The sequence below is a fragment of the Lagopus leucura genome, unplaced genomic scaffold, assembly GCF_019238085.1.
Source record: "Lagopus leucura isolate 7727_CA_CO unplaced genomic scaffold, USGS_WTPT01 Super-Scaffold_100019, whole genome shotgun sequence".
NCBI lineage: Eukaryota > Metazoa > Chordata > Aves > Galliformes > Phasianidae > Lagopus > Lagopus leucura.
The window spans coordinates 5594034-5621027 of NW_024962273.1; the positions used below are offsets into that span (position 1 = coordinate 5594034).

At 38.5% G+C, this 26994-nt stretch overlaps 1 protein-coding gene across 4 annotated transcripts in view; it reads right to left on the bottom strand.

The window, feature by feature from the left end:
• THSD7B (thrombospondin type 1 domain containing 7B) overlaps positions 1 to 26994 on the bottom strand; it is a 292733-nt gene that overhangs the window by 89030 nt on the left and 176709 nt on the right. For all 4 annotated transcript variants that reach the window (XM_042877909.1, XM_042877908.1, XM_042877910.1 and 1 more), the window contains exons 14-15: positions 4728 to 4922; positions 375 to 638 (exon numbers count right to left, since the gene is read on the bottom strand). In XM_042877909.1, coding sequence (XP_042733843.1) covers positions 375 to 638; positions 4728 to 4922 — 459 coding nt within the window. The remainder of the gene's footprint in view (positions 1 to 374; positions 639 to 4727; positions 4923 to 26994) is intronic.

Below are 26994 nucleotides of genomic sequence, written 5' to 3' on the forward strand. Positions count from 1 at the left end.
TATCTTGAAGGAAACTGCTGATTGAAATGCAACTTCTCCCTCTAATTTCTAATCTAGTTTAGACTTTTATGGAATTAATACAAACAGTAGAAATCCATTTATATTCCACTAGTGTAGTCAACTCCAGCCCTCTTCTATTTCACTTCAAATGTAGAAATGTCATCAGACTCCCGGATGGCAGAAAACCTTGGTCCCAAGAAGGATAAGAAGTTAGAAGAACTGCATTACAGCAACCTCGGGAAAGCTGTCTTAATCCAGCAGGCACACAGTTACATTCATGTGACAGGCTCCAAAAGCTGTTGAGTGGATCGCTGCACCCAGCGTCAGGTCATCATTTACATACGTTGTGCACTTGGTTTTTTCAATCCCCTTACCTGAGCTGCTACACTGAGATGGTTCCACCAGTCTGCCAGCCTTATCGTAACAGGCAATGGCTCGCAGCCGCACGCCCTCTCCACACTCCTTGGTGCCTCCGTGGGATTGCACTCCTGCCTGCAGCTCTAACTTCCCTCCTCCGATAATGCAGTCTGACCAGTTTCCATGGGGTTGGGAGGTAAACACCTCACAGGGGCACAGCTCTGTTTCAACCTGAGGATAAACTTCTGTGTTCTGGCATTTGTCTCGCTTTCTGCTTCTCCCTGTTCCAACCAGAGAAATCTGTTCGTTAGCTTAACATCTGCTACTTTTGATAACGACATGTCATATTATTTATACTTGCAGGAATTCAACACATTAGAACCAAGACAATCTGAATGTTAATATCCAGGAACATTTCCTAGGCATCTATTTGCTGCTGCCAGTGCTTTGGAGTGCAAGGACCATGTATTTATCTCCAGGGGCAACAAGAGAACTCAGAAATACTGTTTTGATGGATAGGGCAAGGAGCAAAATGCAAAGCCTTGTTGTACTAACAGTCTGCTCAAAAAACGTTTTGTAATTTAATATAATATCACTTTTCTCTAATTATCTGATGCAAATAAATTGATTGTTTTGTCTCTATTTGCTTGCAATCAATGGTTGCCAGGACAACCTAGAAAGGATTCCACATTAGCCACAACTTCTTCTTTGATGCTACTTTACAAATTAGTTAAAGATGCACTCTGCACACAAACTGTACTTTGAAGAAAACAGAAAAGATAATCCTCAGTAAATTATCAGGGCTGGAAAGCATTTCAATGGTTACAATTGGTTTAATCTTTTCTTTTGCTCTGTTCCTTCAACAGGCTTTAAAAGAAGGCTATTTACAGATCTTTCTCCTTCAGCAACTTTAGGAAAGCAGAAGCATTTAAATGAACCTGCAGAGAAGCTCTTTGCAAGTGCACTCTGCAGACCCTTCTCCTGGAGGACTTCTAGACATGAGAAGAGGTCCCTGGAAGGAGATAATCCAAAGGAGAGAATCCATGCTCCCCGAATCCCTACAATTGCTCAAGCAGAAAAAAGGTCTGTGCACAGCCTCTGGAAGGTAAAATCAATGCCTTTCTTGGCATGGGTTAGGCAGTGTGAAGTGGAGTAATCTTTACGCTGTCTGAGTTCAGGAATGTCTTTGTATTTGGCATCCAAGCAGAAGGGGAGATTCATCTTCACTAACAACTGCATCTGTATCACATCCTCAAACACCCCTTGGGGATCCTGTACACTCTAAAAATACTTCTACAAAAAGTTTTTAAAGCTTTGATCTGAAAAGAAATGTTTTCTCTTTGCAATTGCAGACAAGTACGATACTAAAAACAAACAATAAGCTGTATACCCAACAGTCCCCTTGCTAGTCCAGCAGTCATTTCAACAGGAGCATGAGTTGGCCTTGACAAAACCTGTTTGTGTACAAACATGTATCTCTGCAAAGTGAAGAGCCCTTCAGACTCATGTCCTTCAAGCCCAGCTCTCTAAAAAGTGTACATCCAGAGTCCTCCGGAAGGCGAAGTTTGCAAGCACAAAAGGAAAATAAGCTCGAAGAAATACAAAAGTGCCAGCATTATTTTTTTCAGCTGGCAGCACAGCGGCAGGCAAGCCCTAAAGGAGAGCTGGGAATGCAAACAGAACCATGCATGCATGAGGCTGTGTGTGCCTGGACCTGTGCCCATCTCCCTGAGTGCCCACACAGCAGCTGGGCATCTACAAATCCAGCTACCATAGAGGATTTTGGAGAAACTTTGAATTATTCTTATTATCCTCCCTAACACTCATGAACCAGGTAAGAGGTACAACTCCCCATGCTTCAAGGAGAGTCTTAAAAGGCTTTAAATAGATTGGGAACTCTCTACTGGCAAAGGAATTTGGGCTCTGCCATGAATGCATGGTTCCTAGTTTTTGGCAGTACTATATGAAGCACATCAGATATAGGTAAGGATGCTAATAACCTCACTCAGCCACAACAGAGCTTGTCTTGCCATCCCTTTTGTAGGAATCTTCTAATGAAGGTGCTATTAAAGCCCTATTGTAGCATCCAATCCATTCTCTTCACAAAGAAGTCATTTTAGAATCAGCAGCAGTGATATTTCTGTGATCTTCACAGAGTACTACAAAAATGCTGATTAAAAATACCATCCCAAAACATTTTCAAGGACACAAACCCTTCAATTAAGTAGCATTTTCTTTTCATAAACTGAGCTTCTGAACACCAACAAATATTATATTCATTCAATATTACATTCAATATTACCAGGTAGCACGTACTATGCATAAAAACTAAATGACATTAAGAGAACATATTTCTACATAAAATGTAATGTATCTATAATATACTGAATATTTGACTATTTATTAACTGAAGACTGGCTTAAAAGCTGCATTTTCATTATAATGACTTTGAATTTTGATATGTTTCTAATAAGTTTCTTAATTAATGACTAATTTTCTGTATAGGGTCTATGATTACTTACAAAGTAAAATGGATAATACCGAAAGCTGAGGGGGAGGCAGGCAAATACTTAGCAAACAATTAGCAGATTCCCACTGAATGACATTCTTAATAAACTCTTATAATTAACTCTGAGCATTCATTTGAGCATAGACATATGTTGAGCAAGGAGATGCAACTCATACATTCTTGCAAAAAAGGTGAAATACAAGTGGAGCACATCAATGCTGTGATGTATTCCCCAAACAGCCCTTCTCTTGGATCTTTGGACCGAGCTCATAGTGATGAGATTTTGAACTCTGGCTATGTGATGAAGCCAGTACCAGTTATTATCAAGTTTTATGTAAAGAAAGGAGAGCCCAAATCCAACAAACCTCTTTGGAACTGCAGCTTCCTAAGAGTGATTTCTGATTTGGCCTTTCCCTTGATGGAATCTGTGGCTTTGTGCTGCCCAGTCCTACCCAGGACACCTGCTGCCCTTCACCACTGGCTTCTCAGGGTGCCCTGTCAGGCAGTGGGCTGAGGTCCACTTGCATGACCAGATCTATGTCTAATGCAGAACAGAATGACAAAGAATGAATGTAGGTAGGGCCATGCTGTTTTGCATTTTGCAGGCATGTTCATAACGACAATTCAGATTTAAAGCCACCTGCTTTACATTCAACATTTTCTTATGGTATCATATTTTCCATAAGATCACACAGATATTAATCTGATAGAGATAGAGGATTGTTACTATTTTAAACATACAGGTATCAATATGGGTAAGATTTTAGAATATGCTCTTTGACAGAAACAACAGAGCATTTTATAATAATGATTTTTATGTAGAAGCAAAATCTTTACAGCGAGCCATACTCACCGTAAATGCCATTATGTCTACATACTGTGATTGCTACTTACTAAAAACTTGGATCATTTCAGCAGTAACAAACAGAATAACAAAATAATCATGGTACAAGTGCTTCCAGAAGAAAGAAACAGTGGTAGCCACCCCATTTTGCTGCCATTCTGTTCCCAGGCATTATCGCAGCAGATACTCTCACGACTACGTTACTTTTCGACTTCACAGTAGAATTCTTTGAAGTTTCACTTCCAGTAGTGGAGCTCACCTCCAGAAAAGGAGCCATGTGCACCACAGCTCTCAGACACAAAACAGCAATGTGACAAGTTATGAATGTTCAGGGTAACAACAGCAAATTTACTGTAAAGCTGGAAACAGTATAATTCATTTTGACTTGATTTACTATGTGGGGGGGAGACAAATCCTAACAAAGCAAGTTGCTCTCAACTATTAACATCCTAGAGTTACAAAGCTTTTCAGTTTGGTCAGCATTCAAATAACATAATCGCATATCACAACAGCAAGAATGTTCCATTAAATGGTTTGAACCAGAGGTTTTTGGTGTTTTTTTTTTTAATGAATATATATAAAAGATCAAACAAAACTGTTTGAACAATACTGTTCTTTCTTCATCCATGGTATTAATTTGCACTGTTGAATTACTGGATAGTGCTATGCACAAAACTCCCAGTTTTAAGTTTTATTCTGATTTCAACAGTCTAAAACTGAAAAATATATTCTTTTTCTTCATGTTTCATGATTAATTGGTCAAATAAACTTGCACAAGGCGTAGTCACTATTTGGTTTATGTGCAAAAACAGGTTCTCACCACTGAGGTTTTTTTGCAATATTCCCATCCCAAAAAGCACGTGCATAAAGAAGGCAATGATCAGAATCAGACTAAAAATCAATGAGGAATTGCCTATTCTCTTTGGGATTTTCTGAAACTCCAACATCAGTTCACCAGCATCTAAGATACATCACTCAAGAATATCATAATTAGACAAGTATTAGAAAAGATTTTACCTGTGAGTGATCGTCTCCTAGTTTTTGTTGATTCACAGTCAAACGAGCACGCTGTAAATTTAGACCAAGGGGTAAATGTGCAGTCATCTTTACAGGGAACGAGACAGTCTTGCACAAGAGGTGGCATAGGTTCAGCCCATTTCATGCATTCAGAGACGTCAGCGGCTTCGTCGTTCTCTGTCAGGCATGTAACAGCTGGAGAGTAAAGGGACAGAAAACTTTATACTGTTCTGTGTGTCGTATTACACTGTATTTCGCCTCTGCTTGTGCTCCGTGCAAGATTCACTCCTCTGGCTTAATAGCATAAAGCTGATTTATTTTTAGGTCATTATTCAAGCATCACTCAAACATGTTCTAAGAGCTTTGCAAAACCATAAAGACACATTCTTATTCAAGCAGTCTGCTGCCTAAATGATGATATAAATTCAATATTCTCAAAGAGGCAGTCATTGTAAGCATTGGTGCAACAGTTTAACTAATAATACATTGTAATACCAAATAAGAAAAGATATAATACTGCAGCTTTGAGCCATAAAGCACGTTTGGTCGAGGTCAGGATTCCCAAGCTGCAATGCACACGCCCCCCCATGGAACTGAAACTGCTTTGAAGTGTGAAAAAATAAAACAAGTAAAACAAAGCTTCCTTTTCCACAATTGTCATCCTCTCTATATCTTGGATAAAGAGAACAAGTGTCTGAGCAGCAGATGCTGCTTACGAAGCTCAGGGCTTCTTGCAGCAAGATACATTCGCCCTCCAGACTGTGTGCCCTAAACAGTGTGCCTCCTCTTGGGCTCCCTCCCTCTGGCCACATAAGATTTTCTATCTCTTCCAAATAGATGCAGATGTTTAGGAGAAAAAGTAAGACCTATGCCTTCCCTTCCTTGGCAATCCTGTGACGGGATACAGAATGCAACCTGCTTTTATGGCGCATGACCACTTGCTATAAGAGCACCACCGAATGGATGCATCAATATGAAAACCAACCAAACCCAAAAAGCAATTACTATATAGGCAACAGGTGAAGACAGTGTCCCTCAGCCTCTAGCATGGACAGAGGGAGAACTCCTCCACACTTACACAGCTTTAACTCTGCACACAGCATAAAGCTTTACCTGTAAGACTGGACCATGGCAACTGGAAATAGCAGGTACAGTGCTGGGTTGAGGCTGAGTACCTGAACTTCAACTTAGATGCTATTACAGCCAGTCAAGAGTCAAAGGGGGTTTGCAAAGAGCACAGCCCAGGACTGACATGCACTGATTTTCCCCAGATTCCATTTTACGCCAAATTCCCTTTTCCTTCAACACCTCACACTTTTTTTGAAGCTAGCCTATAACAATTTATTAAAGTGGGTAATGGCACTGAATAGCCATAGCAGGGGACAAATGTATTAATGTAAAAATCTGAGTCACAGGAAGCCTACAATAGAACTTTCTAAAGTTTCAGTGAATTAATAATAAGTAATTATAATAAATAAAAATAGCCTGCACATCACGGAGCCTTTCATTTCATTAATAATAATTAATTCTCAGAAAATCTCCAAGATTATAGGCTATTTATATCCTACACTGTAGGTTAACCAAGGCAAAGAAAGGTCGTGACTTGATTAAAGTAATGAAGTCAGGGACAGAGTTAGGAATTAAATTTGGCCTCAAGAGTTTAGTCATGCCAGGCTCTCTGACTTCAGGCAAGTCCACACGTTGCACTATAGAGCTACAGAAGATGAAATGATTTAATCCAGATATTATTATTTAACTTCAACAACCTATGTTATTACTTCATGAAGATTACTAAATAATTCAGATTTTTGAGGCTGAATATATTTTTTCTTGTTGCTGGCACTTCATGTAACTAGGAGTGCATTAAGAAAAAAGGAAAAATAACTCATTGTTTTCTTACAATTTAAAGATTTAGCAAGGTGTGTAACTGCAATGAATTCACACAGATTCTGTTTTTAACTGTGGTGCTGCATGGGAGTAAGGGGTAAATCAGCAACCAGCTAGAAATAAAAAGTAATTTATTAAAATATAATTAGATTTCTGAGGAAAAAAATCAGCATTTTAAAGAGCATGCAAAAGGCAAGCAATTGTGAAAAATCTCTTTAGACTCGAGTGACAGTAAATCAGCATATTAACAACCAACTCTAAACTGCTGATCCTAGCTTCAATCCTTTTGACCTTTGCCATCTCTCCACACTGGAAGGCAGCAATTCGGAGACGTTCTCTTTCTCAATTACAAAAGCAGAAAGACAGAGGTCGCAGCACTGTATGGGAAAGCGGTGTAATTGCCCTCTTCAGAAAGGTTAAAGAAGTAATAGACTCTCCTGCCCGAGGTCTCTGTATCCTCATTACCTTCAGCAAGGACACTAAAGATTCAGCAACACAAAATCATGAAGTGTATGCAACACTCCTCAGCATTGCAGCAGCTACAAGTGAGCAATATCCTGTGCTGCAGGCCCTGTCCAGCTATATTTGCAATTCCATAATAAACTATCCTGTTGCAATGTTTACTACCATCTGACATAAGGCTACAATTCATTCTCGACATTTGTTAATGGCAACACAAGCAATGGAACTTTTAAATACCAGTGTTGAAGCAGACACTTCATGCTGCAATGAGTTATTATCTAATGGCCCAATCTGCACAAATACCCTTAGTTTTAAGCATACACATAATTCACTGAGTTTGCTCAGGCTATTTAGATGCAAAAAGTAATGGATGTGTAAGGTCAGGGCAAATATTTGACGGAGATTATGGAGCATAAAGAAATTAGCATCAATAGTAAACATAGGTAGAGGAAAGAAAACAAGTAATTTGAATTGTGCTGTAACGCTTGCATGCAATAGTAATTTTGAAGCAATATAATAGAGATATTAGCAACCACATTTGAGGGGAATTACGTCACACATAACAAAAACTTGTCAGAAAAATTTAAGAAGAAAATGTAGGCTTTAAAGACACCCTGAAGATTCTCAGAGATCAATGAAGGTAATCACGTCTTTGACACAAGAAGCAGCAATGAAAAAAGCATGGAGACAAGAAGGAGTTGAAAAGCAGAAACTGTAATGTTTTGTCTGAGAAGTGACATCTTGAAACGTACCATGGAGAATCATGAGCGAGGAGGAGAGGAATGAGGCTGATATTACCGACAACAACAATGTAAAACAAAAGCAAGTGGGAAATGAAGGCAGGGAGATTTCACTGCTAGAGCAAGACATTTAAATTCGTGCAGAGACAGCAAAGATTTAAAAGACTGAGGAAAGGTGAAGCAACTTGGTCAGAATGGCATCAAAGACTTCCTGGGGAGGACAGAGGAAGAACATGGGGATTTTAGGAATAGCAGAGGAGGAGGAGCTCCTGTGATGTGATTAGGGACAAGCAGGTGACTGTGAATTCAGAATTACTTTTCCATTTTAATAATTTTTATAAGTGCATATCCTGGTAACTCCATCAGGCCACTTCTGACAGAACAAAAAGCCTTCAGTATCACCAAGGAGAAAAGGCAGCAGCTGAAAAGCAAGGAATCCAAAAAGCTATTTCTGAAGCCCAAAATACTACTTAAGGACCAAATGTTCAGCCAGCTTTCCACTTTCCTGGAGTCTTGCACTCACCAGTACCAAGAGGGAATGCTACACTGGAGGGCACACAGCAGCACATACTGGGTGGCTAATGGGTTGGCTGGCTAGGGTATTTTTTGTATGTGCACAAAACAAAATCCCAGCATGAACATCTGTGTCCTCACACAGCATGGACCCACGTTTCCTCAGACAGGCTTAAGCAGGATGATGCACTTCAGACATGTTAGGGAAACCATTTCCACTCAGTCTGCAAACATCTTCAACGATGATGCCAATGCATGACTTCTCTGATTTGGTCTGAATTATCTCCAAGATTCAAAGTTGAAAATGCTTGATCTATATGGCATGTCAGTCTGAAGAAACAGTAGGATTTCTACTATGTGCACATGCTATGTCTGAGACAAGCAGCACAAACTGCTAAAATAAATTAAACAATAAAACAAACACCTATTAGGGCATTTTAACATTTCAGAAGTAAAAGATAGGAAGCAGCGTTACTGCTGGATCCATACTGGTGGTTTCTACAGGAAATATTCACCTCCTATTTTCCTGCTGCAAGCTTATTCCTCAGTTAAGTCAGCTCTTTGAAGACAAAAATATTTTCTAGCACAGGCACTTCTGGAAACAGAACGAGACAAATTTCTTTTTAAAGAACCTTCAGAAAAGTTAATAAAATTACTCATCCTCAGTGGTTTCAAACTACCGATTGGGTTGGCTCGTGTATGTTCTCTTTACGTAAGGTACTTCTTCATAATCTTCAGTTCTGTCACAATGGTTTTAAACAAACTCATACCACAAAGGAATTTCTTCTCTGTCAACATCTCAATTCCTTTTTCAAGTGGGATACCACCGAAGGGCAAATACAGCCCATTTTCAGCTCTATGCTTTGAGAAAACAATAATCACATAGTAACTGTAAGTCCCTCCTAGACACAATGTGTGATTGCCACCTCGTTGCAGCGTTTAAAATGGGCACAAACATGAATTGAAACAGCTACTAACAGGACACTGCCTGTTAAAGGGTTTTGAATCTTGGTTTGCATGAAGAGAAATGCAAGATTTCCCTTTGAAGTCCTGCTATTTCTTATTAGTGCCTGTAAACACCACCAAACTGGAATTAAACACTTAGGGCCATGCTCCAAGGTGACAATTTAATGCAGCTCTGTTGATATAAATATCAAACAATAGCTGGCACAAAAACAAGATCATGAATTAAACAAAAGGTAATCAGGTTCCAAATGCTAAGAGAAAACATATTTTTATAAAGAAGTGACCAGAGAGGTAGGGCCAGGAGTGAGGAAACCATGCCCAGCTGCATCGCCTGTGGGCTGCGTAGTACAGAGACAGCACAGGCTTGTTCCCAGGACAGAACTGGAGCTGTTTAGTGAACATTTAAGATGCCAGCAAATCTAAGTGATTAATACGAGCAATGAAAATAGCAGCAGATGCGACTGCTTTGCTTCAAGGCATGAGTCAGCTGCTACCTGAATGGTGTTGGGAGGAAGTTCCCCCTTCCATCAGTACAGGGTCCTGCAGGAACACAGAACTAGGATTGCTAGCAAGATATTCAGTATGACAGTCTCTGTCTTGTTCTGTATTTACACCGGCAAGAGTGCACTTGTGTGCCATCATCTTAGCATAAGGCATAAGGAAGCATATGGAAGCTATATACTTTAACTACATTTATCTTAAATTAAAAGTAAATAGCAGACTAATCTATAAACTTGAACACTGTGAAATCAAATGTTTGCACGCTGACAAATTGCAGAGATGCCAACTACATCTTTAGAGGACTTTACGTCATTACCAAAGAAGCCTGTGAGCATCCAATCAGGGGAACTCAAGTCCTCTCCCTGTGCTCATGCCTGACTTACAGCTCCAGAGACGGTCCTAACAAAAGAGAGCATTGGGACAGAAATATTATAGGCACAACATTGCAAGAACATAAATATGGTTCCTCTTAGGTAAAAATCCAATTACGGATACTCTTGGTAATCATATTAATTTACCAAAGTTATAATCACTTCTCCTTTAAAAATGCATTTCAACAGTTTCCAAAGAGTGAAAACTGAAGAGTGAGAATACCAACTACCAGGCACTACAACTATATTGTATCACGGCATTTCTATTTGGAATCTCTAAATTGGTGGTGACAAAACTCTGGAATTACATATCATTAGAATATCTGAAAACAATGACTGATAATTCCAGCAAGGTACAGTCAGGTCAAACACCAAAAGCAAAGCTCTGCAGCAGTGTAATTCAGATGGCTGGACTTAATACATGAAGATGTCTGATGAGGCTAGACAAGAGAAGCCTAGCCCCAAGGGGAGCAGAGACAATTGTCTAATAAGTTTCTCTGGCTTCAAATTCTAAGAATCTGTGAAAAAATCAAGGACAACATGTAAAGTCAAAGGAACTACTTCAATGAGGCTGTTTACCTTTTCGTTGTTCAGAAAAATTTTCATTATCCCTCAACACAGCAGCAACTCAGTAACTAGTTCACTTCTTACATATAGCAGAAGTGAAAAAGAAGTTTAGAGATAATACTTAAAAACAAGAAACACTTTAAGGATTCAGACTTACTGGTTCTAACCATCATCTCATAAACCATTATGATCTCATTTGTTTTCTGTATTGATACTCCTTCACAATTACAATCAGTTTTTCTAAAATCCCAGGTGGAACATTTATGTACATTTATGTGCAGCATACCCACAATAGCAATCCCTAATTATAGGAGACCACAGGTAGTGCTGTACACATAACAGAAGAGAGAATACAAGGCTCTGCTGCAACTCAGATTGAAGACTAGGGCCCTGACTCTGTACTAACATAAGTTTTTGCCGAACTTCAACACCACAACACTCCTTGGATTCAGCAGCACTCCCTGAAATGAGGCAAAGCATGGACTTACAGAAGGAAACCACAATATAATACTTTTTTAAAGTAAGAAAAACAAAAGAACAAACGATGCTGGGAAGGACATCACAGAGAAAAATCTAGAACAACCAGGGCAGGGTTGGAAAAACTAGTTATTCAGCAGAGAAACTGGCTCTGAGACCACCAGCTTCCCATTTTGTAATTATTAATGATATTGACAGTGGTGCTTAAAGGGCTAACAAATGCCACCAAATACACAGAGCTCTGAGTAAACATAGACCCCAACCAACGTGCACTATAAACAAACGAGAGGCCTGAGATGAGGCTGGGAAGCAATAAAGATGTAAATAGCAATTGCAAAGATAAAGATAAGCAACTGAAAAGATTTGCATAAACAGGGAGTGAGGGAAGAATTGGGTAGAAAAGTCTCTAATGGAGCGATGTTAATGTGTAGAAGAGACTGTAACAATAAAAGGGAAGCGTTGGGCTAAAAGAGGAGAAGGAAAAAAAGCATATGTAACTGAAGATTCTCCTCAAGTTTAAGACTGCAGCCATTCTTTGGCTGCTTTCTCTCCGCAGCCTTCCCACAAGAAGACATGTATGTTATCAGGAGACAGGTTAGTGCAGGACAGGAGCCACAGAAGAAGGGGGCAGCGCATCTATTTGCAGCTTCCCAGGGCTCAGCCTGAAGGGAGCTTCATCTGAAAGTGATTAAATATATTTGAGGCTGAACATCACAACCAGCAAAACCAAGGCAAGCTGATTTCTGCAATTTAATGCCCAAAACAGGACTCACTTGTGTTCCATTTTAAGTAACTTCCCAGAATATGTTTTTCCTTCAATATTTATGGATGAGGTTATTGATCATTTGGTAGGGAATATATGATTTGAAACACAGAGAATTGAGCTGTACACGTCAATTGTACTAAGGTATGAGACTTGATGTTTTAATTCTTTCCCTTTGAGCCAAGACTGCTCACTGTTTAAGGAGAAATGGGAGAGAAATGCATTGCAATAAGGCCCATCCTTCCTCCCACCCACACACTGGATGTGGAACAGGAGATTGATACATTAATGCTTGGCATCATTTTCATTTTAATACAAGTGTTTTCTTATTGTAGTGGTTCACACTGTCTGGCTGGGAAGACAAAATAGTATGATTTTTAATGTTTCAAATTTACTTCGGCCAGTGAATAACTACAATCTGAATGCTTCTATATTATGCAATCAGTCTAAGGAATCTTTCACAATTTTCCTTTTTTCCTGACTTTATTATAGGTTCTGAATTGCTTTTGCTTTCATTTTCTATTAAAAAGAAAAATCAATGGAAGTGCATTAGACGATTAATGATAGAAATTATCCTTCTACTCCTTTCAGAGAGCATAACGAAACCCAAAAATATGCTTCCTTTTCTGCTCTTTCTGTTGCCCACAATTACTAAAAGCACTGGAGTTCAATTTATTTGTGGCACCAATCATCAAGTCATATTTAAGATGAATTTTTTTTGCACATCCTGAAAATAAAACTAATATACCCTGTTATATATACATGCATTGAGAACACAGTAAATACAGAAAATCAAATATGCCAAATAACAGAGAGAGAGAAAATGGAAAACAAACATCTGTACAGTATTCCTAGTAACTCCAATCAGAAAAGCACTTAGCTGAATACTTTGAAAGCACTGACTTTCTCTGGGGAGCTCTGCCTCAGCTGCATTCTCTCTGGTCAGTGACTTTAGTGAGAGCTGGACAAACGCAGCCTGTTTTGCCTAGCCAGGCCCAGATTTAGCAGGAAGACATGTGTCTTTCATGAGAGCAGCGCAGAGCTGAACAATGCAATCAACTCACTTGGCAAACTCAGTCTGGGGAGGGTCTCAAAAAATGCCTCTGTAAGACTGTGGAGTGAACTATGCATTTCAGGCTACGTGCTTTTGGAATCAGGCTTGACAAAATTATCAGTTGATAGCATCTTGCAGGTAACTGGACGTAAGAAATCACTGCATTGCATTGGTTTAGCCTCTCTCTCCCCAAGCACAATTTTGCTGCTGTGAGACATGTCGCATTAAGAGAAATTAATGCACAGTTGGATAGGTCTTATTGCAGAAGGGATTTATGTGGTAGCCTGTGGTCCATTGGGTTGTATTCATTCTATTTTCCTCAGAATTTAGATTTTCTCACTACTTGGCCCTGTGGCTAACATTTAAGGGAAGATAGGCTGGTTTGAAATTATCCATGACCGTACTGCCTGTGTAAACAAATGCACCTCAGTAAAGATAGTCAGATTTGGACCAGTTTAAAGTAAGACCAGAATATGGTCTCTTCTATTCTTTTTTCTTTAATAAGCCATGCTTTTCCAGAATTCAGGAACTGGCATTTACAGCATACAGAACTGTCATCTTTATCCAAGTTCAAAACATCAATTCAGAAAGGACTAACACGGAAACTTGGATACCTCCTCATTACTTTCTGTATTCCACTCATGGAAATTGACATTAAATCTCTCTGAAGTACGGACACATATTGCACAAAATCTCCTGCATACAGCTTTCCACTTCAATTATCACGTTTCTACAGTAAAAAAAAAAAAAGAGAGATAAGGATGTTGAATGCTTTGAGTTCTGAAGTCTGGCTACTCACCTGAAGCCTAAAACTGACACACGCCTAAGTCTACCTTGGCCAAAGTTAATAAAAAGGCACACTCTTTATACTAGATCTAAATGCACTATCTTTCAGCTTATCTTACAATATTGTCTGCTGTGACTGCCCAAATAACGTTCTTGAGATTGGAGGATCAGTACAGTGTGTGTACACTAAGGATATGGCTACTTGGGGTAAAGGTGCAAGAGGCATAGGGAAATTATGAAAAGGTTCATAAAGAACTGTGAGAAATCAAATGTTTTGGACCTTTCAGTAGATTTGCTACGTTTAGAGAATTGAATCCCAGTAAGAGCAGTCGCACTGATGTGTGGGAGCTCTATGCACGTATACATAATGTACAAATTATACATCCAGAAAAGCTCTTCATACCTCTTCCTAAACATTCTTAGTATGTGGGGGGAAAAAAAATGTTTCACAGAAACTGCCTTAGGGCAGCCTTTCTTTCTTTAGTGAGGAAAAAAAAAAAACGATCAACAGAAGAGCCTAACAGTCCCAAATGAAGGATATATTTATATATAATGCATATGAGACTGTGATTTCCATATGTGCAAGAACCAGTATTTCCCCTGGGTCACATTAGGCAATTTTTTTTTAATGTCTTCCAATCCGTTTGCCTTTTAACGGAAGAGGAGAGTAATTATTTTTATAATTCTCATGTTTGCTGTTGTAGTTCGCTGTCTCAGTGGTAGTACATTCCTTTTTACACTTCTTTTGAAGCTAGCAGATCTAAAGAGAAGATTTGCTTTCCCCTTCTATTCTCCTTAAAACAAGGCAGAAGATCACAGGGAAGATGCAAAGGGAGATATCCTACAGCACATTATGTTTTTCTTATCGTGATCTTTTCCTTCCTTGAAGACAGCAAAAAGGAAACATTTCTTATTTACCTGCTGCTACTTTTCTTAAATTTGTACCAGACTGTTCTAACTGCACGGGGATTATAAAGCAGTGGCAAAACTCATGTTGCTTTCAGTGTGAAAAGCAGAGATCCCATTACACTGTCTTTTTAGTATCTGTGAACGAAGCTTTTGTTTGCAAGTTTGTTTCTAAAGCAATTACACAATCAAAATAGTGATTGATTACCACAGCATATGTACAACAAATACAATAGGAACAAAAAGTTCTCCATTTCTGACTTCTTTACCATTGGCTCAGATCATATAATTATAACTAATGGAACCATAATTTGTTGGTTTATTTAACTGAAAAACAATCAAATGCAATAAAAACAAATTAGCACAACAGAAAGTAAATTGCATCAGAACTAGCAATACTTTCCACCCTGCTGGGAGATTATTAGTATTTTCAGATACTCTTCATCTGCCTCATTCTAGCTAACCTTGGGGTACGTCCGACTGTGATACCATGGTATGTTTTCTATATTAGAGTCTTTCCAGTAAAAACTGTTTTAATCTCGGCAATATTAAATCACCAGTTTGATTTTCATCTTATTCTCCTTTCCACCTGTGAACTTTTGTTCATCTTTGCTGGAGCTCAGAGCAGTTTCTCCCACAAAATTTCTCTCCCTTGATGCGAAAGCTTTCTGCCAAGTGTCATTACAGTGAGATCAGATGCATCACACTCCAAGTGAGAACACTTAAAGCAGGGGAAGGTTGTCTTCGGAAAGTAACACAGAGCAGAATTTTTACAAGTGTTCTTTGTTTATTTTCTCTGACTTCTTAAAAAAATATTTTAAAATAAGGACACTGACTCAAAGCTGAGGCTCAAAGCTCAGCAAAACAAAGCACAGAGGAACACCCAACCCTCGCAGCCTCCTGTGCCGCTCTGCTAGCAAACCCAAAAAACTGGGGAGAGGTTTCTATCACCAATTACATCCAGCACTGTCATTTCTCTTAAAAGCAAGGGAAGCAATCAGAGGTACCTCCAAAATTTCCCCAAGTGGTAATTACCTCTTCCATTTTAAAATAAGTTATTCCAAGACTTAAAGTGAATGAAAAAAATAACTCAAATGATTAATTACACATTTTCTATGCACAAGTCTGACATGAAAGACAAATAAAGATTTGAATGACTACAGAGAACTGCAGGATTCTTTATACTTTATCCATATTTTGCCTTTTCTAGATTCTTTATTGCTTCAGACCGTTGTCTCAACTTCTCTCTAAACCTTTGTCTTGACCTGCTTGAAGACCCAAGCTCCAGGGTTATGTCTTATCAGTTAATTAATTTTTTAGAATGGAAAAAGCAAAAGTTACTTTTTTTGAAGTTTTGCTCACATACATCAGAGCCAATGGCAACCAACTCAGATCCTGTGTACCTAATCCAAGATACTTACAACAAAATTCTATCTTCCATTTATAGCTTGAGGCAAAAGAAGGTCTTGCAAAGAGGTGTGTGAAGCAGTGAGGTTTACTACAGCGAAAACATTACTACAGAGATTAAATATCAGTCTAACTACTAAACCTTATACCACTAAGGTCTGGTATTACATTATTAAATACCAAAGTTTCATCCAGTTTTCACACACCCAAACAATGCAAAATTCATTTCAGAAAAAAAAAATCAAAAAATCTATTAAAAATCAATTTATTTTTAAGCAAGACCTAAAGCCAAGGTTAACACTACTATTCAGTTTAAGGCAACACTAGCAGTTAAGTATGGAGGAGTGCATGGAATATGTCAGATAACTCACTGTAAAATAATCAGCAGCTTAGCAACAAAATACTACAAGCAATGAAAATATAACATTCATTTAGGTTTTATCAGGCCATGGGGAGCAAGGAATTAAAGAGAAATGAATTAAGTTTGAAAATTCTAATCACCAAATAAGGAAAAGGAGGATCCTCAGAAACACTGGTATTTGCCTTTATGATTCCTCCCCCAGCGTTCGATCTCACTGATGTGCATAAAAAAAAAATTGGGTAAAAGGGAACTGAACAGAAGCAGTGTTTGAAAAAAGCTTTGCCCACAGTTTGAAATGCCAATGAAAGACACAGCAGCAAAAAGGATGAGGCACAGAAAGAAGAATAAAGAATGTGAGCAGCAATTGGAGCCGGAGGGCTGCCTGGCAGGCTGGGACAGCCACATCCCCTCACCCTGAGCTCTCCTCACCCACCAGGCTCTTGGGCTCCCAGCTCATTTCACAAGAGCTGTGCAATCAGTGCCACTAAAACTGGCATCTGCCCAGGGACATCCCCAAGCAGGGAAAGGCAGTGGCAGATATGGAAAGAAGCTGGGACAGCGTGCTGGGGCAGCTCCTGTTGGGGAAACTCCTTGGGAAATGTGGCCCTGGAAAGGAATCGCACTAAAGGGATGAAGGTCAAATATGCATTTTATTCTATGTTTTATCCTTGAAAATAGGATAGCGGTATTTTTTAATAATAAAATAGAGGAGGAAAAAAATCTATACACATCAGCCAAGTGTGTTACCAGTCATTCCTGTTAAAGAGGTCAATAAAAAGTAACGTGTCCTGTAGGCAAAATACTACACACAGGATTTCAACTGCTGAGCACACTAATCTCATTGGGTAACAAGCGAGCAGAACTTAAAACCATGTGAAGAATTAAGGGAGAAAACTGACCACAGTTCCTACAAACTCAGTGAGCACGGCTCACAGTTCCAAACCCAAAACTCTGCAACCCAGATGCCTGGAGGTGTGCCGCTGGCAGCTGTCTGCTCAACCCCCTCACCCCCAACATACACGCACAATGCCAAATGATGTAAAAGAGGATGTAAATTAATTCCCCTGGGAGATGATGCTTGCCACATAAGGGATTTTTTTCTCCAGGTTTACTGCACAGACTTACACATTTCTACCAATGTCACATCACCTGAAGCTGATGGAAAAGGGTTTCCCTGGGCTTTCATGATCCCATATGCAGTGCTGGCTCTTCTTGCCACTAAGGAATAGGAGGACAGAATGCATATTTATTGCTAGGCAAGCTTGCTAGGAAAGTATTTTGTTGTTGTTTTCTTTTCTTTCTTTTTTAAGGGTGAGGGTTGAATTGCTCTTTTTATCAGCTATATCACCCAGTTATTCTCTGATAGAAAAAGTAAAATAAAATAAAAAGTTTTCCAGCCATGCCAAAAGTTTATTAAAACTGAGACTCCTCCAGGAGCAGTTTGTGATTCAATCAGCAACACAGAATCACTAAGAAAGCTGTAATCGCTTGTATTAGAAATAACTTTCAAAGTTTGGAATGTCATTTTTAGGAAGCACAAAATGATTCTTTCCATCAGATGAATGAAAAGTCAAATATGAAGTTTTGCTCAAAAGTATGAAAAAAATTGATTGTATTTTTCAGTGTCACCAAGTCAAATTATTAGCTGAAGCTGAAGTTACTAGAATAATTACAAGGTTATAAAGACTTTAACTCTTGGCAACACTTAATAAAGTAATTAAAATCTCATATAAAGACTTTTGATTTATTAGCAAGACATTTGACAATATCAAATCAAAATCAGTTCACAAATAGAAATGGATTTATGGGAAAATCCTCTCACTGCATTGTACGTTAGCTGTAGTTTGTACAATCCAAAGCAAAGTTGTTTTCCAGTTTTCCTCAATCAACCGAAACCAAATGCCATGGGTTTCCACAGTAGGACAGTCCCTTTCATGACAACTGCTCCACAGAAAAATAAAATCCAGGGGAAAGAAGTCAGATTTCTTATTAAAATACTCTCCTCCCTTTCCCAGCCACCTTCAAGGAACATCCTTGACAGAAAACACGGGGTATTACTGCTAAATTTCAGCAAACCCAAAGGCAACTTCCTTACCTCCATTAATTTACGCAGATGTCACTCTTCTATGTAAATACTTACATAAAATCCATTCCTTGTAGGTTTTATGTACATATAAGCATACAGATGTGTGTGTACGTACATGCATCTCTGGGTTATAATTTACTGCCTGAAATTTTTATTTTTATTTTTAAGTGCAGAGTTTGACTTTATGGAGGTTATTAATGAGAAACTTCTTCAAGGAAGCTTAACTAAAAGGAACAGTTTTAAAAAACCAATAAAACTTCTTACCCTTTACTTTCAATAAACCACAGGAGAAGATACTGTAGATGTAGATTACCATATCAGTACTTTTGATTTACTCATATTTTCAACATGGAGACAGGCAATTCTCATCCGTAACTTTATTCCAAGGCTGTGACCTTGACTTTTACCAAAAGTTCAATTGCAAGGATATTGTTTTTGAGGCAGGATGAAGAACGGAGTTCTCACAGATAAGATAATGAACTGTCATATGCAGTTTATGAAATACTACTGTTTCAAATAGATGCTCTCATTTAATGTGTGTTGACAGTCGACTCAAAAATTATGACTAGGTCATTATGTGGTGCACAGAGACTACAAGGCATGAATTACTTATTTGTTTATCTCATAAAGCATTAGACATGTGAACAAAGACGTCTTCACAGCCTTCCATGTAGGGATCAAACGTGGCAGTAAGAATAATTAAGGGTTAGAAATCCAGATTGAATCCCACAAGTTGGAGGTATAGGATTAGCCATACACTAAAAATTTCTCAACAGGAGATATAAAAAGGTGCTGGTGAGCATTCTTGGTAAAGTTACACCAAAATGAAAAAAATGTTCTTCTCTAGTTGTTGAAAATGATGAAAGAAGGACTATTTTAGCTCTTAACCCATTATCCTAAGTACTCATAGAACTGTTAAAATTCAGGGAAACTTAAAAAGAAGAAAAAAAACCACCAAAACAAGAACCCATAAGATTATCTTGTGGCTGAGATAAGAATTTTAAGAAGCAGCAGTAATTATTGACAAATATATTCTAACAAACTATGAACACAAAGCTAAAAAATTATTTCCTCTTCTCAATAGTCTTTCTAAAAAAGAGAAAAAGAAGATGAGCTGCCAGTGCTGATGTCTGCTATCAGTAAACCAGAAGTCTTGATGACATAACAAGGTTTTCCATCACAGTAAGCAAGCAAAAAATGAGAGAAGCCTATTTCACACTGCTGTATAAAATTAGTGTAGAGAAAATAAGCACACATAGGATGTAGAATCACAGGATGCAGTCATGAAACTGACAGTCTTCCCAGAGTAAGAATGAGCAAAGACTGTGAAGAAGTGATGAAATGTTCAACACCTCATATTTCAAATGCTTACCCACCTTTCCCATTGTATGTGTTTAATATGAAGTTTAGCATAGTTTCCATTACAATGATAGTGGGACTCTTCAGTAACAACTTCTAGTAAGCACATCGTACATAATCAATTCCCAAAATCAAATTGTTCTTTATCAATGTAAGATTTGTTGCACATACAAACATGTTAAATAAATAGCAAACTCAACTGATATCAATATTTTACTCCTTCTTTCAGACTAAGTGACATAAGTGCACTAAGCCACTAAAGTGACTAAGTAAACACAGAAAAGAACAATGATTTATCTCCTCTACAAAGAGGCTGCCCAATGCCCCTTCCCCACAAGACTCTTCAAAGACAAGTGTTTGCTGGCTTTTTTTTTTTTTTTTTTCCCCTGGCATTATACTTCAAGATCACAGAATCACAGAACGGCCAGGGTTGGCAGGGACCTCAAGGATCATGAATCTCCAACCCCCTGCCACATGCAGGGCTACCAACCTTCACATCTAATGCTACACCAGTCTGCCTCCTGGCCTCGAACACTTCCAGGGACGGAACTCCCACAACCTCTCTGGGCAGCCTGTTCCAGTATCTCACCACTCTCTGGGTAAAGAATTTCCCCCTGATGTCTGACCTAAATCTCCCCTCCCTCAACTTAAAACCATTTCCCCTCGTCCTACACATATCAACCCTTTCAAAGAGTTGATTCCCCTCCTCTCTGTAGGCTCCCTTTAGGTATTAAAAGGCTGCAATGAGGTCACTCTGTAGCCTTCTTTTCTCCAGGCTGAACAAGCCCAGCTCCCTCAGCCTGTCCTCACAGGGGAGGTGCTCCAGTCCCCTGATCATCCTAGTGGCCCTCCTCTGGACCGTCTCCAACAGTTCCCTGTCTTTTTTGTACTGAATAACTGAGATAACTGAGGTTTCCCAAAAAAGTTGCATTTAATCAACGAAGCTGTAAAAACCAGACTGAAAATTATTACACAGCAATCACATTAACGCATATATTTGAGCAAAATCCTGACACAACCAAAATTTAAGAGCTGAATTCACACAATGGAATAGGAACACAGAGTTGCACAGCTCTTCTGGAAGGAGATGCAAATAACAGTGACGTGTCTAATTTCATCTAAAAATCATAAACCTTTCAATCTCTGGGCTAGCCTGTAGAGAAAGATGACCTACTGAATGAACACCTGAACCAGGTGATGGTTCAAATGGAAAAGAATATACAAACTGCTAGGCAAAGGGCTTCAAATGAGATGAACTTGCAGCAAATAGCAGGACATCATCCACCTCACCCCGCTTGGTGCTAAGGGGACATAGAATGGCTCGGAGTACAGGCAATCCATAGCCTGCCCTGGTGAATCTGAACATTTGGTGTTCTGTGGGACACACAACAAGGCTTATCATCAGCCATGAGGAGGAGCCAACAGAGAGCATCAGGGTAGAACACAGGATGACAGTGAATGGCCACAAAATTTCACAGTTAACAGCTTAGATGAGTGAGTGAACAAATGCATCCATGCACATAGTTGCACTAAAGACAAGTGAGGTGTCCTAGAAGGCTGGGCAGGTAAGAAAAAGAAACTGAAGGAAGTTGCAGGTCATAAAAACAAATGACAAAGCAAAAGCAGTTTCATTAGCAACTGGGCACAGAGATGGCAGAGGTAAGCTAGTGTATGAGAGCTCAACCAACCTCAGTCAAAAGCTACTCATGTCCTCAAAAGAATGCTGGAAATTAGGTCAAGTTTTTGAGGATTAGAAGGAGATTGCAGCACAAAATTCAGAGCAACTAAAGGGCATCCAAGGTAACAAAGGATCTTTCTGTACATGTGGAGACAGACAGACACCCTCCTGCCCTCTGATCCCACCTCCCAAAAAAGAGGAAAGTTTGCATGGGAATTCACTGAGCAAATCAACAGCAATCCTCCAGTGTTACACTTAGTGCATATGAAGGTGAGATCTAAGTTCCTACAGTGGAAAATGCTGTCAAATTTAAGCTGGCTTGCTTGAAATTGGTGGTCCTAATGAATCCTTTCCCTGGCTAGTGTGATGTGTCAGAAGTTAGCATCTTAGATCGCATGGAGCAAGCACACCTTATCAGGAGACATCCTGCCTAGCCTATAACTGTGCCATTGTTTTATATGTCTAAGATGAGGAGTATCAAAACACATAAAGGAGGTTGGAAATTTTGTGCAAGATAGAACGCATTATTAATTCAGATTCTATAAGGTCACTAATGACCTCAATGATCAGAAGGAAACTCCAAATGCAGCAGAAAATCCTGTAAAGAAAACACAAGATTCTTCAGTTGGGATTTCCAGAGCTGTAAGTACAGCTCTCCAGTCCTCCTTAACCTCCTTGCTACCCCATTTCGTAATACTGTCCCTGATCACTCATTACCCACAGCACTACATGTGATGTGGATTGAAACCACTACAGGAAATAGCTTATTTCCTTGAGGATAAAACCCTAAAAACGCTCAGCACCACAAATCCTAAATGCCATCCAAATGGCTGTCTCAATAATTAAATTATATTGCATCAAAAAGCACATGCCTATAGCAGTTTCATTTGTATGCACTCACTCAGTAGTGAGTAACTGGGTAAGCAAAGATTGGGTGGAGTTGCCATAAAAATATACAGTATGCTTATCACTAAAAAACTGAAACAGAACATAGCCTTTTGCTTTATGTTCCTCTCTGGACCTGATTCACCACTGTTTTATTACTGACTTTTGTTAGTGTATCTGAATACAATTTGATTTTATGAGAACTTAAATATTACCTTTATAAACATTTCATGTGATGTTGACTGTGTCTGCAAATTGCTTATTTGCTCAGTGTGTTTGTTCAACGATGCCATTGCAATAGTTTTTTGGTTTTTTTTTTTTCTTTTTTTGCATTAACTTCTGTGTTGAGTCATCTTCTGAGAAAATCGTGCAATGGAATTTTTAAAAAGAAATTCTTTAAAAAAGAAAAAAGATGTAACTGTAACCGGTGAAGACATTTTCCTTTATAGCACTCTGTTTGCTATATAATTTGATCAGGGAGCCTATGTCAGTCACCATGAGATTTCAAGAAAGTGCTTTGTTTATCATTTAATCAATATGATTTGAGTAACCTAGAAAGATTTTTAAATTGTAGGCTAAATTCTGATCACACCTACTGCAACTTTAACTGACTTTCACTCAATAAATGCTATCCACACATCATTTCTTTTGCTTACACCAGTCTTCCTGTACAAAATCAACACCAGTAAAACTTGCAACTGACCTCCTTCATCTTTATTCCCACAAGAGAAGAAAGAAAGAGAATAAAATAGGACAGCCAGAGGTTACTAAAGGCTTTGTTTTATGTAGCTGCTCGCTTTCGCACACGAGTCCAGGAGCCCACACGCATCACAGTGTGTGCCAGCAGCACTGCTGGGCAGACAAACCAATTCCACACCTTGATGCTTTTGTTTGCCTGCTGTCATGTTCTGGTGTTAATGCTTCTGGACAAAAGCTAAGGGAGGGCTTCTGCTCAGGGAAACACCTTGAGTTGTACTGCTGACTGCAGAGATGCCGTGGGTGAAGGCATATCACCTAACCAAAGCATTATTAAGTTGGAACCACCTTATCAACAAAGAAAAAAAAAAAAGCAGAAGAGACTTCAAAGCATTTTCATAATGGAATCAGAGTAGGGATAACCTGTACAACTTGTTTTCAAGTAATGGAAGAAGATAACAACTGCACAGAGAGAAAATACAATAGGATGGTTTGGCTCCCTGATCCAATGACTTGATAGGTGAGCAATGGTTGATTGCTGTAGTCGTACATCCATCACATCTGAAAGCCTACATGCAACAAAGCACATACTCAAATGTTACTAAGCTAAAGCTTATGAATTAATTGCATTTAATTTTTAGAAGCACATGAGGTTATTATTTCCCTCACTGTATATATTTGATACTTGCAGTACCACAGGACCAACTGTAAACTGCTATGATGTTTCATTCTTATTAAGTTTGCCCCTTGCAAACACTAGCCCTCGGGGTCAAATGAAATTCTATAATCCTTCTAAATTTCTTTCATGGTTATTTCTAACATTTATGTTGACCTGTGAAATTCATGTAACTAGCAAAGTCAGGCTTCTTTCAAAGTCTTCAGATAAGACAATTTAAGCAGAGACATTCTTTGCTTGGTTTCTAATCAAAGCACTTAAAATTGGAAACTTTTATGCTTTCATACCAGATTTTTCAGAATATTTACATTTAAATAGGCTAAAAAAAATAATCAAGATACATGATCTAAAAACAAAAATGAGTAAAAAGCAGCCATTTTCATACAAATGCTACAATTAATCATTATGATGAAGAGATAGAAAGCAATGCATCTCATCATACCAGAGAGCTGATGTAGCTTTTCCTTTCGCCCGCCACAGAAGTTAATTATTATGAGCAGATGTGCTTAGATTACACGAAAATTTATACTCCATGAAACTGCGTGCTGAAGATGTGTATTTATTTTAAAGCACAAATGTATTTTTCTTTTTGTTTGGACATTTGCTTATATGCTACTTTAACAGCAATGTAGCCTGCACAAAACCAATCCATCTTGCAGGCTGTGATGTTGATGTGCTCCGTTGGCTGATCATTTCAGGGTGGTACTGGGAAAGCACCTGCTGCTCAAAGCAACTTCTCACAACTGCAGTCTGTCTGATTTGCTGCAAATGTATGAAACAAATGTCCCGATGCCCTTCAATGGCAATTAACCCCACACCGTGGGGTTAAATGCAACAGAAGAGTTAAATCCTTCCAGTTCTCTCAACAGTGTCTACACATAGCTGCTCAGTACGGTACCCCAATTTCGGCTTGATCTTCCCCAAAATTGTTTATAAGTACCTATTAATAAAACACTTTCTCAGAGCAGAAGGAACAAAACAAACCAGCGGTGAAGACTCACAGTCACTAAGGGCACAGACTATGGAAGCCTACATGCTCTTATCACACAGCAGTGGGTGGGAGCGCTGCTCTGTCATGTAACACATCCCTTGAGGACAAACAGATCTACTTCACCCTAGATTAAACAAATGCTGAAGTAGATGGCCTTCGACAAGCCTATTACATTTTAATAGGTTGGTTAGATTCCTATATATAACATACCTCTAGTTTGGGCTTTTCTTTTACCAACACAAAGACTGAGATAGAAACAAGATACAAAAAGTTAATATCCAGGAGATAGCAGAAAAGAGATTACTCAAAGAAATTTCTATCACCTTGGGGCACATATCAAAGAAAATAAATATATGATCACAAGACTGAAACTTCTAGGGACTGTCAAAAGAAGGAATGATAGTACTGATGCTAGAATTGCCTAGAAAAGAAGTAGGAAGTCTCATCTTCTACAAGGCTTCACATCCAAGACCGAAATTTGACATTACAAAATACTCTACTTTAGGAAAAATCTGTAAAATATCAGAATATATTATTCCACACTTTCCTTATTTCGCAAATCCAATACCAGAAATCCTTTAATAAATACTGCATGCTCTAGACAAAACCAGTAGCTGCCAGGAAAAAAATTGACTTCAGAAAAATCTTTGTTAAAAGATGACAACTTTTCATTACTATCTATTGCCACTGAAATACAGAGATGGCTTTTTCTTGTGTAGTAATTTTATTCCAGTGGTATTCCAATTTTTTGGATGAGGTTTCTCTTGAATTATTATAATATAAGGAAGAGCGAATCTTCTTCTGACTCTTGAGAAGCAATTCCATGACAGTACTGTTAATGAAAGAGAAGAAAGAAATGTTTCTAACAGGAGGAATTCTCAGAAGCATTAATGCTGCAATAATCACATTTGTTTTAGAAAATGCTAAACATACTGCTTAAATTATATTTTTTTAAATATTTTTGAACTTAAAGAAAGTCTTTATCCCATAAACAGCAATGCTCTTTGTACTAGAATCTATCATTTCTCATTCTCCTAATGCAGAAAGGCTACTTTAAAAAGAAAATAGAAGGAAATCAACTAATTATCTTTCCAGAACACAGTGACATAAACATCTTTAGAAACTGAGCCAAGAGAAAAGAGAACCGCTGGATGAGTACAGGAGATGCTGGTAATGCCATTTCATGATTGCTTCAGGTTCCTTCCTAAGTACGAGCATTGTGTAAATATTCCAATCACTTCCAGATACCACACCACCACTTTAGTGCACTTGTTTGAAAGTGAGATTATGGGATTTCTGAAAGGTAGTTTGAGCCGCAGTTATTCATTTACTCTAAAATTGAAAAGTCATGTCTAAATCCTCAACTGCAGACATGAAGCTGCTGGAGTAGCATAAATACACAAGTTCACATTCAATTAACACGACATTGTGACTCACGTAGCACCTTTGTGGCATGCCACGTTTGACATGTCTTGTGCCTGAAGACTTACAGTAAGCTGCACTGATGAGCTCTGTCATTTAGGATGCTAATATTTTTGTTCAGTAACAGAGTTTAAAGAAATCTGACTCAGTAATTTCCAATGAGAAGCATTTTCTAACAAATGTAGAACAAGGAAGAAAAAAAAAAAACAACATGCAAAACTTCTAAGTCTGTTTGGTACTACCTTACTCTAAGAACAAAACCCTTTCTTTATCCCTCCCAGTTCACATCTCTGGAATTTCTGGAACTCGGTATTCCGCTTGACTGAGATCATTATGGACAAGATGACATTATTCCAGTAATTGCTCAGAGAAAAGCATCTCTAAAGTTTTTTCAACAATTTAGATTATAAAACTTTTTAATAAATTTGCTTATTTTTTGGTCTTGCCTCAAGGTTCCTCATTTAAGCTGCCTATTTGAAGAAAAGTTCTCTTCCAGGCCATTTTCCAGAGAATTCTTATCACGCCCAGATAAATTTTTAACATTTTCTATGAACCAGAATGGCTTTGGAATGAACTATCTTCAGATTTGTAAACAGCACAACAACAACAAGAAGGAAATGAAAAATTTATAAAAGCAAAAGTTGATCTACATCAGTCCTGAACGGGACTGCCTAAGCATGGAGATGTGAACAAGAGGGACACTGAAGGGCTAT